The sequence below is a fragment of the Sturnira hondurensis genome, unplaced genomic scaffold (assembly GCF_014824575.4).
Source record: "Sturnira hondurensis isolate 20B ecotype Veracruz unplaced genomic scaffold, ASM1482457v3 Scaffold0022136, whole genome shotgun sequence".
NCBI classification, from domain to species: domain Eukaryota; kingdom Metazoa; phylum Chordata; class Mammalia; order Chiroptera; family Phyllostomidae; genus Sturnira; species Sturnira hondurensis.
In genome coordinates, this window is record NW_028094767.1 from 6287004 (window position 1) to 6302854 (window position 15851).

The following is a 15851-nucleotide window of genomic DNA, read 5'->3' on the forward strand; positions in this document are numbered from 1 at the left end:
GAATTTTAGTAATTTAAAGTATTATTTTAGAAATATATTCACACTGTTTAAAGTGCAATTTAAGCTTTTAAAATCACATTTTTTATCACTGTTTCCATTATATATTGTTTTGAGAAGAAACACATATTTACCCATATGGCAAATAACTGAACAAAATATTGACACAAAACATTTCATAACAACTACAATAAGCAATGGTCTGTAGTGGGATACTTATGCTACATATTTAACTTTATTTGTTGTTGTTTATACTCTTACAAATATCAATAATGAAGTTGCTAAATTATTCTTATTGTTTGAAAAGTAAAAAATAAATTACCAAAATGCTTTTCATTCTCTTTAATTCAACATCTGAACTATAATAATGATGAAAAGATACGTATTTATTTTTACCACTACTATTTAACCAAATTTAGAAAAACAAACATGTATGTATATACATATATAAACATGACAGTGAAGAAAAACTAGTAATTAGTAAACACTTCTTTAGTAGATACGATGCTAGAGGTTTAAAAATTGGAGGAAAAACTCTATGACCACAGAGCATTACTTGGTTTTCTGGACATTAGACACGGAGTGAAAGGGCGAGCGCCCCAGTCCTACTACCAACACTCTCCGTGCCCAGTGAAGGGACTAACCAATAGCCTCTGGTGGATGGATGGAGGTTTCCACGCCTGCCAACCACATGAATGCACATAACTAGCGGCAGGAAAGTGAGCTCTGAAGAGAGATTGAGGAGAACTCTTCTGCACCCATTCAGACTTCCATGTGCACATCCATTAGCTTTTAGACTCTACTTTGCCTATTGGAAGAATCCTGAGAATTCAAAAGTATGCTGACAAGATAAATTTATATATCACCAAATTTATAGAGTTCAAATTTAATATGAACTTAAATTTATATCAAGTTTAGCCTAATTTTCTACTGAAACGTATCATTGTCAAAGGGAGGAAACTTGATCCTGGAACGCTTAACATGAATACTGTAAATAGGCGCCTGTTTAAGTACTAGACTAGGCCATGCACTCTGCCTACGCCCAACCGAAGATCTGTAACTATTTACCGATAAGGTTGTTTCACCTATACATTTTAGACATTTTATAATCGAGATAAAAATGAGTAATGCGAAATTTAGCATCGAAACTATTTTGAAGCGTACAGTTTAGTCATGCTAACTATACTTACTTTGTTGTGTAACAGATCTCCTGAACTTTTTTATCTTGCAAGTCAGAAACTCTGGACCCATTAAACAACTTCTCTAAACTGTCTTTTAATGGGTTGCCCTTGACTATTATGCTGGGATATGGGGATTATCCCTGTGCTTCTTCCCCCAGGCCACCCACTCTCTACTCTTGCTTTTAGCAACTGCAAAATCAGCCCCGTCTGGAAATCGAACTCAGCAGAAAACTTTAAAGCGCAACTCAGCAGACGAAATGCTGATGCAGTGCCAGTCCCTCCCTTTATGCCCACCCGCTTCTGGAGGCCTCTGGAAAAGCTGTAAATGCCAGTGCAGAGGCCCTAAGTTTGCATCAGCCATCCATCAAATGGTGGTAAAAGAATAAATCTGAAGATTTGCTACCTCGTGTGCTTTGGACTTCTTGAAAGAAGGCCACATTCTTTTTAGAACTTCATTTTTACATGTAAGTCAGTGTTTTGAGAGGGAGAAACACTTATATTATACAATGCATTAACTGAGAAAATTTTGATGTAATATGGAAAATCTAACCCTAAATGAACAAGTTATTGCACTATGCATTTAACATACAAAAAATAAATATCTTATAATGATCTTAAGTTTACAAAGCAGTGGACAGTTCTGATGAGGGCTGTCACTTGAATGAAATAACAGGAAATCCTTTGGTCAGGGACACCTATTTCCCTGATAGGGTGAAATAAATTTTGGGAGAATGGCTAGCTGCCGTAATGACTTTACCCAATGCCTTAAACAAGGGGTAGAGATCATATTTCCAGCATGCTGACCAATTACATTATTCTTCAAACATTCAATTGGACACTTTCACCATCTAAAATAAGAAAATACATTGAAACATAAATACTACTACAAGAAGATATAGAAATTTCAAGCTTTTGGGTGCCGTGGGTAAGAGAGTCACTTATATAATTTCTTGACTGCTCTGAAAGCAGAAATAATCACATACATATGAAAATTTCACAACTGAATAAAAATTACATTTATCCACTCTAATTAAAATGTCTATACCGGTTCATATGAAAATAACAAATCAATCGTTCCAAATGCGTAGCATGACACAATTCAATAACATCCACAGTTGTAGTTGCTGCTAACACTACCTGGACAGAGGGCAGTGTTATTGCAAACCCTTGATTCTCTTAATGGGCCGCTGCAGTGTGTCCCGTAAGGTGATACACAAGTTCTGGTTCGCACCTGCGACCCTTGACCACAAGTAACTGAGCATGTGCTCCACTGGGACCACTCCTCCACACCAGATTCACCTGTGTGCAAGACAACAAATAAACATGAAATACTGTCTTGAATATTGATGCATCAGGCATTATACCAAACTGACATTATGACATGCAAGAATAACTTAAATGTATTCATACAACAGTACATCAAAAGGCACAAGAAAACATTTAAGAGAAAAAAATTAAAGGGAGATAGATATTATGCTATTGCAAGGTCCAAATTTGCTATAAACTTATTAGCAGAACTACTCTTCGCAAACTCCACTGTGACATGGATACTATGAAGGGGCCGGTCAGAACTTTTCAACGAGAATTACTGTTGAAGTTGATGCTCTGCAGGCTTTGCACTTTGATGGGAAAGGAAAGAAAATGTATCAATAACTCACTCTGGCTTTGGTGAACAGGACTATATTGATGCCTTCTTCCCTCGCCCTTTATTGCATAACCTCCTTTCTGATGCTGGACGAGGTGAAACCCTGGACTTTGGGCTTATCTAATTTTTATTGTGTTAAGCACAGATACCTATTTATAATATATTCCTAGTGAAAATCTTACTTTTTCACCTTGTGTCAGCTACTTATTTTGTGAAAATTTATTTAAAACCTACTGCCATAGTTTTGCCCACAATCTACAGTCATGGTTTTTACTTGAAAGAAAAGAAAATGCCTCTATGATTTCTATTAACTTAATATGGAACTAAATTTTATTCAAAAATAGGGTCCTAAAAACTCTAAGCATCATACTAAAACTATGTCTAATGTCTACTATTATTAAAAAATCATGCTCCAAGAAGATAATAATTTCTAAAACCATCACGATGTGCTCCTATTTCTATTCTGGAGTCTTCAGAATAGATTTTTAACACTTATTTGGAAACTTGTAGCTGCTTTACCCAAATGCAAAATCAAATCCATTACCTGCTTGCAGGAGCTATTTAAATTAACTATGAAAATGTTTACAGAAGATTTCAGAAAACTTTGTAGCATTGATTTTATATATATATATATATATATATGTTTTAAAGATCTGTTAAGAATTTGCCTTTGGAATAGAATTCAAAGAACAGAATATGGTAACCCGCTTGTCCATCTTTTTTTAAAGGTTGGTAAATGACTTATAAATTGCTTGCAATGCTGCTTAAAGCAGCTGGTCCACAAAAAGGCACTCCAGGACATAAGGAGCTTGGGCCAGAATGTAACTCAATTCATGATTTCTTCACTGGGAATTTCTTTTCTTTTTTTAAATGTCAGCTGAAAGAAAACATGTACTTGATAAAGAGGCTGACTCTGCCTTCTTGTGTGAGCTTCTTTTCCCTTGGAGAGCCCTTACAACTAGTTCACAAACAAGCATGGGTACACAGACTACACTTTGGGTAATGCCATTAAGAAGCATTTGCTTTTATAGTGGTCTGCATTATTTACCCAGAGGCATAGGTTATAATGCATTTATAACTGAAGTTACACCATGAAAGAGCAGAAGGGGTAACTCAGATGACAAATTACATTCAATAGGGCTTCTTTGCAGTGTTTGTCTTGGAAGCACTATATAGATTACCCTCAATTATTTAAGTATTTTTTGCCTTCACCAATTTATATGTAACTAATTCAAAAAATGCCACTGGAAGACCATGTGAATAACATATAAAGCCTTGCCTCATAATTTATTTTACATTAAATGATATTCTATCAAGATTAAAAATCATTATTCTACAAATCCAATAATATGATAATGTCTACAAATATCCACACATATATGTATATATGCCCATATTTATTTAGCAATGAAAATGTAAGCTTAAAGTTAGGAAAATATGAAGCAAAATATTTTTCATTTGACACTTCAACCTGTGTTTGTGACAAGATTAAATGAAATAGAAATATTATGGTTGTATGTTATTTAAAAGCCAGATAACCTTGAATGATGTGAATTCTATAATAAGTAATTAATAAAGGTTATAATAAAACTGGTTATTTTTTTTTCCATAAAAGTCATCTGACACTTGCATTGTTATGATGGCAGAGAAAATATTTTAGTTAAACTGAGCAATGAATCAGGATCAAGATCTACTTTTAAATGTATTTCTTTATAAATGTGTAAAAATTTGTAAAGTGTAATACTATAATGATGTTGAACAGGCTAAGCAGTGATGCCTGGGTCCTGAATGCTTGATAGTTAATGCTCAGAACTGGCCTTCTTCACTCTCTCCAAACTGATGGTCCATTTTGTTGAACAAAAATAAAATAAAATAAATAAATAAAATATATATTGGCTTTCACATTAGGAGTCAAATTTTGCCACTACCTGCCCAAATGACTTCACTATACCGCAAATGCAGTAATTTCAAGTTACTCACTGAATGGTTATGATTTTCATGTTGACCCTCCTTTCCTCACTCCAAAAGGTGTGAAGACTCTTCTACACACCTTTGAAGACACTTTGGGGCACTGTGAGAAATTAGCTAATAGATTTTATAAGGAAGATATATATGTTTAAAACTCACTGACATTAAAACAGCAAAGTATAATACAAATTATTCAATTTTTCATGTATATGTGTTTTTGGAGACAGCACAAACTAATCTGGGTCCTTAACTTGCAACTGCTAAGGTTCGGGTGGAGGGGCTCCTGTATGGAAGGCACTACGGGGGCTTTTGTTCCGGCACAAAAGCTGCTGGTAGGTGGAAGCTGGCCACGTGCTGCCGGTCAAGTCAAAAAACCTGGGTCTGGTGGAACGTTACTGGGTACTAGCTCTATGACCGAGAAAGTCGCCCTATCTCTCTGCCCCTCTTTATAAAATAAATAATACCTGTATGTCAAAATGTATTTGTGAGGATTGAGATGATGTGTGACAGGACATTTGAAATTATAACACACTATTAATATAAAATTGTGCTGGTATGTTAATATCATGAAATTAGAAACACATTTTTCTGTTTTAGATAATATGCTATGTATTACTAATGTAGGCTTTTCCCCTACTGGAATAAGATTTCTTTTTATTAAATATCATTATTAAATATCAATATCTTCCAATTTCTTCTCATTTTCCTAGACCATAAATACAAATTGTGTGCTAGGCTATTGGAGCAGAGTCTATTTTTGTTCAATTTAGCTATAGCAATTACTGGAGTTATTTTGGTAAAGCAATGTTACTTTAGCAAAGGTTGCTCTTTTAAAAACAATTTCCACTTACTTGATTACTTTATGGAAAATTCGTTTTTTAAATGCAGGTTTACTAATCATATTGATTGAAGAGGCCAGGTTACTCATTTTGAGAAATAATTCTTAAAGTATAAAGTTTGATAGTTTTTGTTTTTCTTTCTCATAACTAATATAAAATTATATTATATTTTATTATTAGATTTTACTTCTTTTACATTATTCTTTGTTCTCATTAATGTTAGCAATGTTATCACTGTTTATATATAACACCCACTTCTTGTTTTGAAAGACAAATAGACAAGTTTTATAAATAAAACTTAATTTTTGGAAAACTGTGTGTGACGACGCTTAGCTCCATTTATTCAGACTAACCACATTAACATCTAAAGAAAATATCACCTCAGAAAGCACTTAAGGAAAAGAAAAACCCTCTTTTTATGTTTATACTTTTCTAATGTCAGAAGTTTTTACATATCTAAAAAACTATTTAAATGCCATACTCAGTCAGCTATCATATCCTAGTAATTTAAATTTAAAATAAATATTATACATGCATTTCTATTTGCCTCTACTGTCTTTGGATTAAAGTAATGAATATTTGTTATTCATCAATTTGAGCACCCACTAAATATTTTCAAACCATAATTCTGAAGTTTATTGTTTTTTCTGAATTGCTGTTAATATTATGGGGATATGATTTTAAAGCTCCTCACAGATCTATTTAGTAATGTTTCAACTATTTTACCAAATGATGTGTTACTTTATATTAGATTCCAGGAAATAAATTAGCAATTCCAGGAAACAATTCCAGGAAATTCCAGGAAACAATTCCAGGAAACAATTCCAGGAAATAAATTAGCAATTTCTCAGTATGGAAACATAATGATCCATGTGATTTGATTTTGCAAATAGAATTTTGGCTGAAAACTGTGAATTTCCTTAGTACATGTCATAAGCAAATTCCCAAACTTAAATTTATGTAAAACTCCTGGTCAAATTGTATAGTTAAACATGAACTAATTTTACTTCATTATTAGAAATGTAAAACTATAGTTTACTATTTCACTTCTAAGTGACCTCAGGTTTAAGTCATTTCAGTTAACCAGCTCCTGCCACATCTTTTGCAAAAAGCAGACACCCTTGATCTTACGGAAGTGACCTCACAAAATGGCACCTGAGAGAGGCTGAGTAGTCAGCCCCTGCTTTGAATACCTCTATTTAGAGTCAAAGATCCCCTAATCTCTGGTCAGTGGTTAAGAAATTTTGCTCCCTGTGGAGAAAAATACATTTGGAAATTTGAAAAGTTGTCTGAACCTGGTAATGTACTTGTTTGGACTTGTTCAAGCAAATAGAAATATAAATCACCTTTGTTTAAAAACAAGAAGGTGCATCAAAAGCAATTTAGACAAGCAAGTTTTCTTCATTTCTGGATATAGCTGCAACATATACATTAAAAAGCTAAAAATATGTCCTTATTGTGAAATTCATTGTAAACATCCTTCACGTTCTGAGAAGTCTTTGACCTACTTGCAACTAATGCATTAAAATCTACTACTTACCCACTTCCAAAAGCACATTTTAATAAGTTTTAAGCTGCAGATTCAAATCTATTGTTCTGAACAAATGTTACCCTAAGAACATGTGAACTAAAGGAAATATGCATTTTTCAAGGTAATTTCATCAAAATCATTCTGAATGTCATGTCAAAAGGCTGTTCATGTACTAGAAACTTCTATCTTAGTGGTAAATAGATCGTTAGATCAAAATGCCTAAAACTTTGTAAATACATATATAACATTGTTAGTTTGGAATTCCCCAAAACAAAATGGACAGCTGATACTATTCATAACACAATTTAAACATTTTATACAACAATGTACCACATGCAATGTATCCAGATGAAACTATAGGCCATTTATTATGATGATCAAAAATATGAATGCACTTGTTTTTATATATATTTGGATGAAAGTATTTACAAGTAATTTAATTAATTTAGGATTAAAATTTTATAAGCTGAAAAGTGATTTTTGTTGATATTTCATTATTTGGAGTATATTACAAATTAGAAATAAATATTGTAAACTTTTTAATTTAGCTTATATAAAACAGTTTTCAAATAAAAAATACTGTTTTAAAATAATTGTCTCTAACATTTCTAAATATTTTAGCAATCAATATTTATGTGATTATGACATTTGAAAAATATTGAACATATTATTATTAAATTAAATTTTATCATGTAAAGTCCTATTTAAAATTTTGTTTCTGAAAAGTCCTGTAATAATCAAGTATTAATGAAATAACTGTTGAAAGATATATTTAAAGTAGTTAATTAACATAAGTAATAGTATGTAAAGCTTAAATGTCTCATACTGAAAGCAAAATAAATCTTACACATTTTTTTTTTGCATTTTTTAATTCACAGCTACTTCATTTATGGACTTTAACTGGTGACAAAAAAAAATGGTTCAAAAAAAATCAGCTCCAAAAACTGACAAATGTGCAGCAAAAGATTATGAAAACATGCAGTGGTTTCATTAAATTAACAACAATAAATAGAAAAATGTAACTAACGTATTACCAGTTTGTGCCATAAATTTAGCAGCATCAGCTTGTTCCTGAGGGACCCTTTTTTCATGAACAGATCGAGGTCGCTGACTTTTAATTGTATGATCTCCCATCATTCCAAATTCTAAAGACAGAATAAAGGTTTATGAAAGCTTGTGTGTAGACATTTCTCACAAATTACATTACTGTCTCATGCAATATGTTCCTACACATACCTAGAAGTTATGATTAAATTCACAATTCTAAATTTTCTAGACTGAACTGCTTGGAATATTTTAAACTCAAGTCAAAAAAATTTATAAATAAGAACAAGGTTTCAAGAAACAGTAACAGTCAATGAAATGACACATCAGGTTTTAACTCAGCTTAATTAATAGAAAGTGTACTCTCTTCTGATAATGTTTTGAAGCAAATACATCAGAAAAAATACAACCACAGTGTTAACTGTTGTTTTTCAGAGATGCGTAATAGATGCTGCTTTGCTGAATAGTAAATCCCCACCCACCCCCCACATTTTTAAGCACTTTTTTTAAGGGACAAGTAATCCTGTAACCTAGCCTTCCCTGAGATAAACATTCACTTGATGGATTATTTTTCCAAAGATGATGCTGCCCTTGGTGTCCTCAAAAGCCCATAGAGAATGGTGGCTGAAGAAATTTTCATCCTCTCCTGCCCTGCCTTCCAATAATTCCTCATCTGTGTTCTAACCACAGGTAAGGGAGTGTGTTCTCATTTAGTACAGATGCTGTGTTGCAGAAGTGTGTACCTGAAACCCGCATAATTTTTTTAACCAGTGTCACTGCAATGACTTCAATAAAAAGAAATTAAAAAGCTATGTTTAAAGAAGAGAATGACTCCAGATTTCTGTTATTTAATCTCGTAGTGGCATAACCTCCCAGGAAAGGTGAAAAATCTGGGCCTAACTCAGAGGCAAATGGGGTAGAGAAAAAATAAGCTGGAAAAAAGGAACGGATTCCATGTAATATTGTATCTTAAAAAATTCATATGTTTACAAATCTGTAAGAGTTCCATGCTTATTGCACTGTTCCTGTAAAGTAATGTTTATAAAATCAAAGTCTAACGAATGGAAGAGTGGTCGGTACTGGCTCATAGGAGTGGAGCCAGGGGAAGGGAATTTCTGAGGAGCAGCAAATCATGACGCTTTCTGTTACCTCAAGGAAACCCTTCAGCCCTTAAGACCCGGTCTCTTATACCTGACAGAAATGATTGGGTAAAATAGGCCCTAAGGATAGTGCAGATATATTGCCAGAACTGATAATGTCAAAATTTGGTAATGGATAATTTTACCAGCTCATCATTTTGCCTTTTACTACCAATCGTTAAATAATCTTCTGCTAAAGTATTGCGCCAGACTTTGTGCAATAAGGCAGTGGATTTGGTAAGCACTAATCCTACCAACTCTTGTGCAGTATGCAAGGAGAAGAGAGGAGTGCACATTTTGTCCATCCTGGCAAATCCCCACGTAAATATTAAAGCATGGCCCCTGACAGGGTGATTTGTCAGCTATTCTTTCCAGATATATTCCACCCAAGAGAACATGAGAACTTTGGGAAATCTAAATGCGTTTGTTCTTGTCAATTTAGATAAAATCCAAAGCAGAAGGTAGAAATTTTCAAAAAATGTCAGTTATTTTAATCTCGTAACCCATCCCTATTTTTCATCACTGCCAACATTCTTTCATTTCATTCACTGATGTGTACAGTATGTGCTACCTCAACCATGTTTCATTCTGGTAACAAGAAGTATCTGATGACATCATTTAATGATTTTGAAAATTGACTGCTTAAAATGTTTATATTTAGACTCTGATGCACTATTCGATATTTTAAAATATAGATAATTAAATTTTTGGTGGATCTGAAATAGCAAGAAGTTCAGTACTAGGCTTTATTAATAGTATGCTTTACCCTCGACCCTCTAGAATTTGTCATTTGCATGGTATATGTGTTGGGGGTCTATGTGCCTGTCATGCAGGGCATTTAAGTCAGTGCATTTTTACATAAATGAGTTGGGGTCTCTAATGTTCACAGCAAGGTAGTTTTGGCACTAGGGGGCAAATACCGAAATAAATTATTCCATGCCCCAAACGTAAATACTTAGTAGCTCTATTTACCCGTTCTAGTAGAAGACAATCCTCCAAACCAGTGGCAGCATTGGTAACAGCCTGCAATTTGTTTTCTAAGGAAAAATAAATTATTTGTAGAGGGACAATCATCCTAAAATTTAGTGGACAATGAAGGACAATGCTGAGATGATTTTGAGTGTCATATTCAATTTTTTATTATTTTTGAAGTTAAACACAAGTGAAATACTTATTTTTAAAAAATAGGCATTAGTATTTAAGTGAACTATTTTATGTCATTAGCTGGAATGTGATTTATATCTCTTAAACATATGCATTAATATAATTTAATTTCAATGTTCTTTACTGTAGTAACTTCTGCTTTTAATCAATAGTCAACACTGCATGAGCATGGATGCTGACAGCTTATCACTGGGTCACAGAGCTTCAGAAATTCTTTAATTATCTATGGACATGATTATGCATTTTTACACATCAAAGGTTTAAAACAAAATATTTGATTATTGCTGTCAATATAATTTACCTGAAAAATTACTTTTAAAAAGTGAGAATATGAAGCCTTGATATAATCAAACTCTCCACAGATAAACAAAATGTTAACAATTTCTTTCTTTTTATCTGATGGAAAAATAACACTATGGTGGTATTTTCTGAATGTTCCAGGCCTATAGTTTCAAACATAAAACAATCTGAATTTGTAGGTAAAACATGTAAACTATTATCTAATCAGTCAGTTTCTTTTCCAATGTTTATGTGACAAGTGTTTGAAAAAAAACACTTTGTTTTAGGGTTGTTTTCAATGGTAAGATTTAACAACAAATATTGCAGTTTCACCCATATCTCTTAATGGGATACTTTCAAAATATTGTATTTTCTTTCAAATGATATTATCTTCTTCACTACTCACAAAAAGGAAGGCTAATTTGGTCATCCAAACTTAGAAAAAAACAAGGTACTATTTTTGCTATTATTCTCTCATGTTGTGAATATGGTTGAGGTAAACCTTTGTCATAAGTTTGTCATGGGTTGTTGATTCATATTCAAATGATTCTGAGTTGGCAAAGAGAATAAACTACATTAGTTACACGAGAAAAAATAGCATAGCCAAATAAAAAGATGATTTGCTTGGTGAAAGCAAAGAAAAGCAGGTTATGAAACCAAATGAAGTAATGTACGGCATAATATTATGTATGTACATATGGTACATGACCTATGAAAGTACAGGGTTATTTCTTATGTCTTGATGTTAATGGTATCGACTAGGTGGTGGGTACAGAACTGCATTTAATTAAACTCTAATGATGAAAGATCACTGCCATGTTGGGGCACATTTTCTGATATACTCATTCTCTGTTCTTCTTGATAAAAAGCAGTAGTCTCTGGAAGTAGGATACAAATAAAGTTACATGAAAGAAATGTTTTGAAAATCTACTGGTTTGAGTATAGTTTTATGTCTTTTCTTCCCCCATCCAGGAATATAAAGTAGGTCATTAAGGAACAATTAGGCCTGAAAATTGACACTTGATAATTAACTGTCAGTTATGAAGTTTTGTCTGGAAATCAAGGGTTATAATAATGTGAAATTAAAGCCATCAGAAAGTTACAACACATATGTTTGTTTTACCATGTATTTGTTTTTAACGTATAGACAAGCAGAACATCAGATTAGTTGAAACTGGTTATTACTGAAAAAAATGAATACAAATGCAAAAATGAATAAAACTGCAATCTATCTTGCAATGTAAACACTAAGTGCACATTCTTAGCGAACTTTCCTTTCCATTTCCTCAGAAACCATCTTAGCCTAGGCTATTATTGTTTTCAACAACTTTCAAAGTTATGTCCTACTTACACTCTGCAGCCCAACTGTCCTACTTAGGTCATGGAAGTGGTCAAGCCACCACACCCTTTCCCTCATTTTCTTCACTTGAGACACCAGCTCTCCCACCAGGACTGCAGTAAAGCTCCTCTCAAAGTCCAACTTCAAAGATAACTCTTCCATGAACTATTTCCCAATCAGCCAATCATAATCAACCTCTGACTTCCTTTATTTGTCTTTTGCTTTATATCAATAATGGACTTCCATTTTAACTACTAGATTAATTGCCTTATTCCTCCTACTAGATTATAAACTTCTATGGGAAGGAAAATGGTCCATGAGTTTTGAAGTCATCTCCTGCTTTTCACATGGCTGAGGTTCAGCAGCTATGTATTGTATAAATAAATTTCATGTTAATTTTTCTCACAAAATGCAAGTTTCTAGATTTCTAGACATAGTTCTTTAACTTGCTTGGGGAACAATTTGATGGGTAAAAAAATAAAATTTTGAGTAAAGTACTTTACAATTAGTTATGTGCGATGATGATGATAAGCATTTCCTCTGTCAGTGAAGTCTATTGTCCATAATTATATTCTGGCTATTACAAAAGCATCTGAAACATTATTTTACCTAGAACTTAAATCTCACTGCCCTAAAACAAAGTTTATTATTCTAAAACACAGCTTAACTTTGTCAATGAAAATTTATTAATTACTTAATGTATAAGGAACTAAAGTTATAAAGATGAATAAGAAAAAGGGTAGGGGTGAGCAAGGGGGGAAAGGTGGGGCAATTCTAACTGAGCAACAAAAAAATTGTCTCTGACATTCTAAAGCTCATAGTCCAGTGAAATCCACAAATCATTACCTGATCCTCTGAAACACACAAAACTACTTATTTGAACCAAAATATTAAGCTACACTTGAAACCCATCTTTACATTAATTTCCTAGATAATATATTACTCTTAATAATAATGTTTTGCTAATAGGTCCTCAAAGAGATTATATATGTTTTAAGCATTCAATTAGACATTTGAAGTGACAATTCATTTGTCATCCAATAAGTAATAATATTAAATGCGTAACTTGTTGACAAAATAAATATTCTATCATCTGGCTAGATTATGGTGGTGTAGACAAATAAATTCTATTAAGAAGCAATCTGATATTTTCTGAAATAAGATTATTGATTGCATTCTGAGTTCATAGTCAGGAGTATTACTGAAATTTATTTTTACATTTTTTGGAAATAGAATGGGTATAATTATTTTACATGCAAATAGCAGAGAGATATTTATACAGTAAAGAACAGCATAGATCATTGATACCATTCTGAGATTTAAAAAAATATTTTTGGAAATGTGCTAACACTTAAAAATTGCATTCTCTTACTCAACAAATATTTGTTGAGTATCTAAGACAGCCAGGTGCTTTATCAAAAGATAGTGCTTATAGGAGAAAAGCCTGGAGTCGGTATTACCAAAGACATTTCTAGAACTGGCAGGAACCATTTTTAGAAACATAGAATTTTAAAATAGATGTCATTAGTTGCATTTTGAAGGCAATAGTTAAAAATACTTTGTGGTTTTGATTATAAATCAACTAATATTATTTTAAACAAAAAACAAACAAGTAAAATAAGCAAGTAGAAGACAAGGTCCAAAGAATTCAAGAAGTATTTAAATAAGATTTAAAAAGTCAAATATTAATAAGTATTTAAAATAAAATAAAGACATATTGAGATTGAATAGCAATCTGAGAAATTCATCATTAGAATTTAAGACATTAACTGACATTCTTTCCTTCAAATTACTCTTTGGTTGCTTTGCCATACTTAGGTACCTGGTTATAGGGACTAAGATGCTGCTATTTCATACAATAACAAAACCAAATATTTCTTTTCAAAATACTCCCACAAAATGGTCTTATTAAATAGTTGCCCATGATTAAGTAGGTGGGTAAATTTATGCCATTCCAAAACCGAATAAAACAGAGAATAGTCAAAGGTCACACTACTACTATGTTTACAGAAAAATTAAATACGTTCAGGAGTTTTCAATTGTTAAATTGTAAAGTATAAAATATAGAAATGCTTCTTAAGTAATATTTAGTATGTATACTCTCAAACAAAGATGCTATATTTGAATTTATATTTATTCTAAATAGAAACTTTGAAATAACTACATAGACTAGGTTTTTTAAGATATCCTCACACATATTTTTGAAAATTATAAAACATCTTATCTAGAATGATTCCAGGAAATTTGGGGTATTAACACTTAAATCATCATTTTTATGCTTATATTGTCTTCCTCCTGGGAAATGTTAGTAAATTGGATGCACTGCTCTATGTAAAACGTCATCAATGTGTGTGATCATTTAAGAATTATTTGTTAATATTTCTTTTTTTTTTAAGATTTATTTATTTATTTATTTATCTTTAGAGGAGAAGGAGAGAAGGAGAGAAACATCAATGTATGGTTGCCTTTCGTGCATCCCCTGCTGGGAGTTGGCCTGCAGGGAACCGGCCTGCAACCCAGGCATGTGCCCTGACTGGGAACTGAACCGTGATCCTCTGGTTCGCAGGCCCTCGCTCAATCCACTGAGCTACACCAGCCAGGGCGAGAATCTTAAATATAATCATGTAAGCTGAACTGTCCCTGAATGAAGTATTTATTTTCTTAACAAAAACAGAGCTTGGGTGGTTACAGGTTGAATACATCTTTCGACCAATTATTGGCAACTAGAATAATAGTGCCCCCAAAATTTACAGGGAAAGGGGTTTATAAGAATGTCTATGCTTTAATAAATGTGACATTTTAAAAAACATTTTATTTATTTATCTTTAGAGGGGAAGGGAAGGAGAGAGGGAGAGAAATATCAATGTATGGTTGCCTCTGCTGAGCACACACAATGTATCGTGTGTCTCTTGCCAGGAAGTGGCCTGCAACCCAAGCATGTGCCCTGACTGGGAATCGAACTGTGATCCTCTGGTTCGCAGGTCTAAATGTGACATTTTTTAGTTTGATATTTTTTGATAGAGGTTACCTTTGTATATCTGTTATATAATGTACATTATGTAATATATTTATTTAGACTGTTCAAAAACGATTTCTCTATGGTTTTTAAATTTGGGCTTATATCCATGTAGTACTTTTCAACTTGCTAAAGCTTATTTTCACTTATTATAACAGTGAAGAATATTTAATTAAAGCAATATTATTGTATACATATTTTCTACAAGAAATAACTTAATAAGATATTATATACATAGTACTTTCTATACCCCAATTAGACATTTAAAAATTAGATAAGTGGTTGCTCAACCAAGTATTTCAATATATAAACAGTGGATAATCTATAAAATGCTTGCTTTTTAAAAATAAGATGCTGGTATATGGGTATTTCTGACACATCTTTATTGTACTTTAATTAATTATATTTCATTGAGTAGCATGGCCTCAAGGTCATTCTTTGTACATGGAAGTTAGGGAGGATTTAGTCTGTCTTTTATCGTGTTCATACAGAAAATAATTTTTAGAGAATCTGGAAATATCAAAGTAAATAATTCTAGTCATGTTTTACCATTTACTACTGTTATATTTCTATAGTTAATTATAGAATTTGTAGCTTAAAGCAGTATCACTTTATACATATTTACTAAGGGAAATAGGAAAACTTCCATAGTGAAAATAACTCTACTAATAATCATTCATACAGTGTTTATAATAATTTGTAAAAAAAA

The 15851-nt window shown here is 32.4% G+C and overlaps 1 protein-coding gene across 1 annotated transcript in view; it reads right to left on the minus strand.

Moving 5' to 3' along the window:
* The window catches only part of ADGRB3 (adhesion G protein-coupled receptor B3), a 732856-nt gene that overhangs the window by 449733 nt on the left and 267272 nt on the right, over positions 1-15851 (minus strand). Inside the window, exons 3-4 of the mRNA XM_037034281.1 lie at positions 8196-8306; positions 2316-2477 (exon numbers count right to left, since the gene is read on the minus strand). Coding sequence (XP_036890176.1) covers positions 2316-2477; positions 8196-8306 — 273 coding nt within the window. The remainder of the gene's footprint in view (positions 1-2315; positions 2478-8195; positions 8307-15851) is intronic.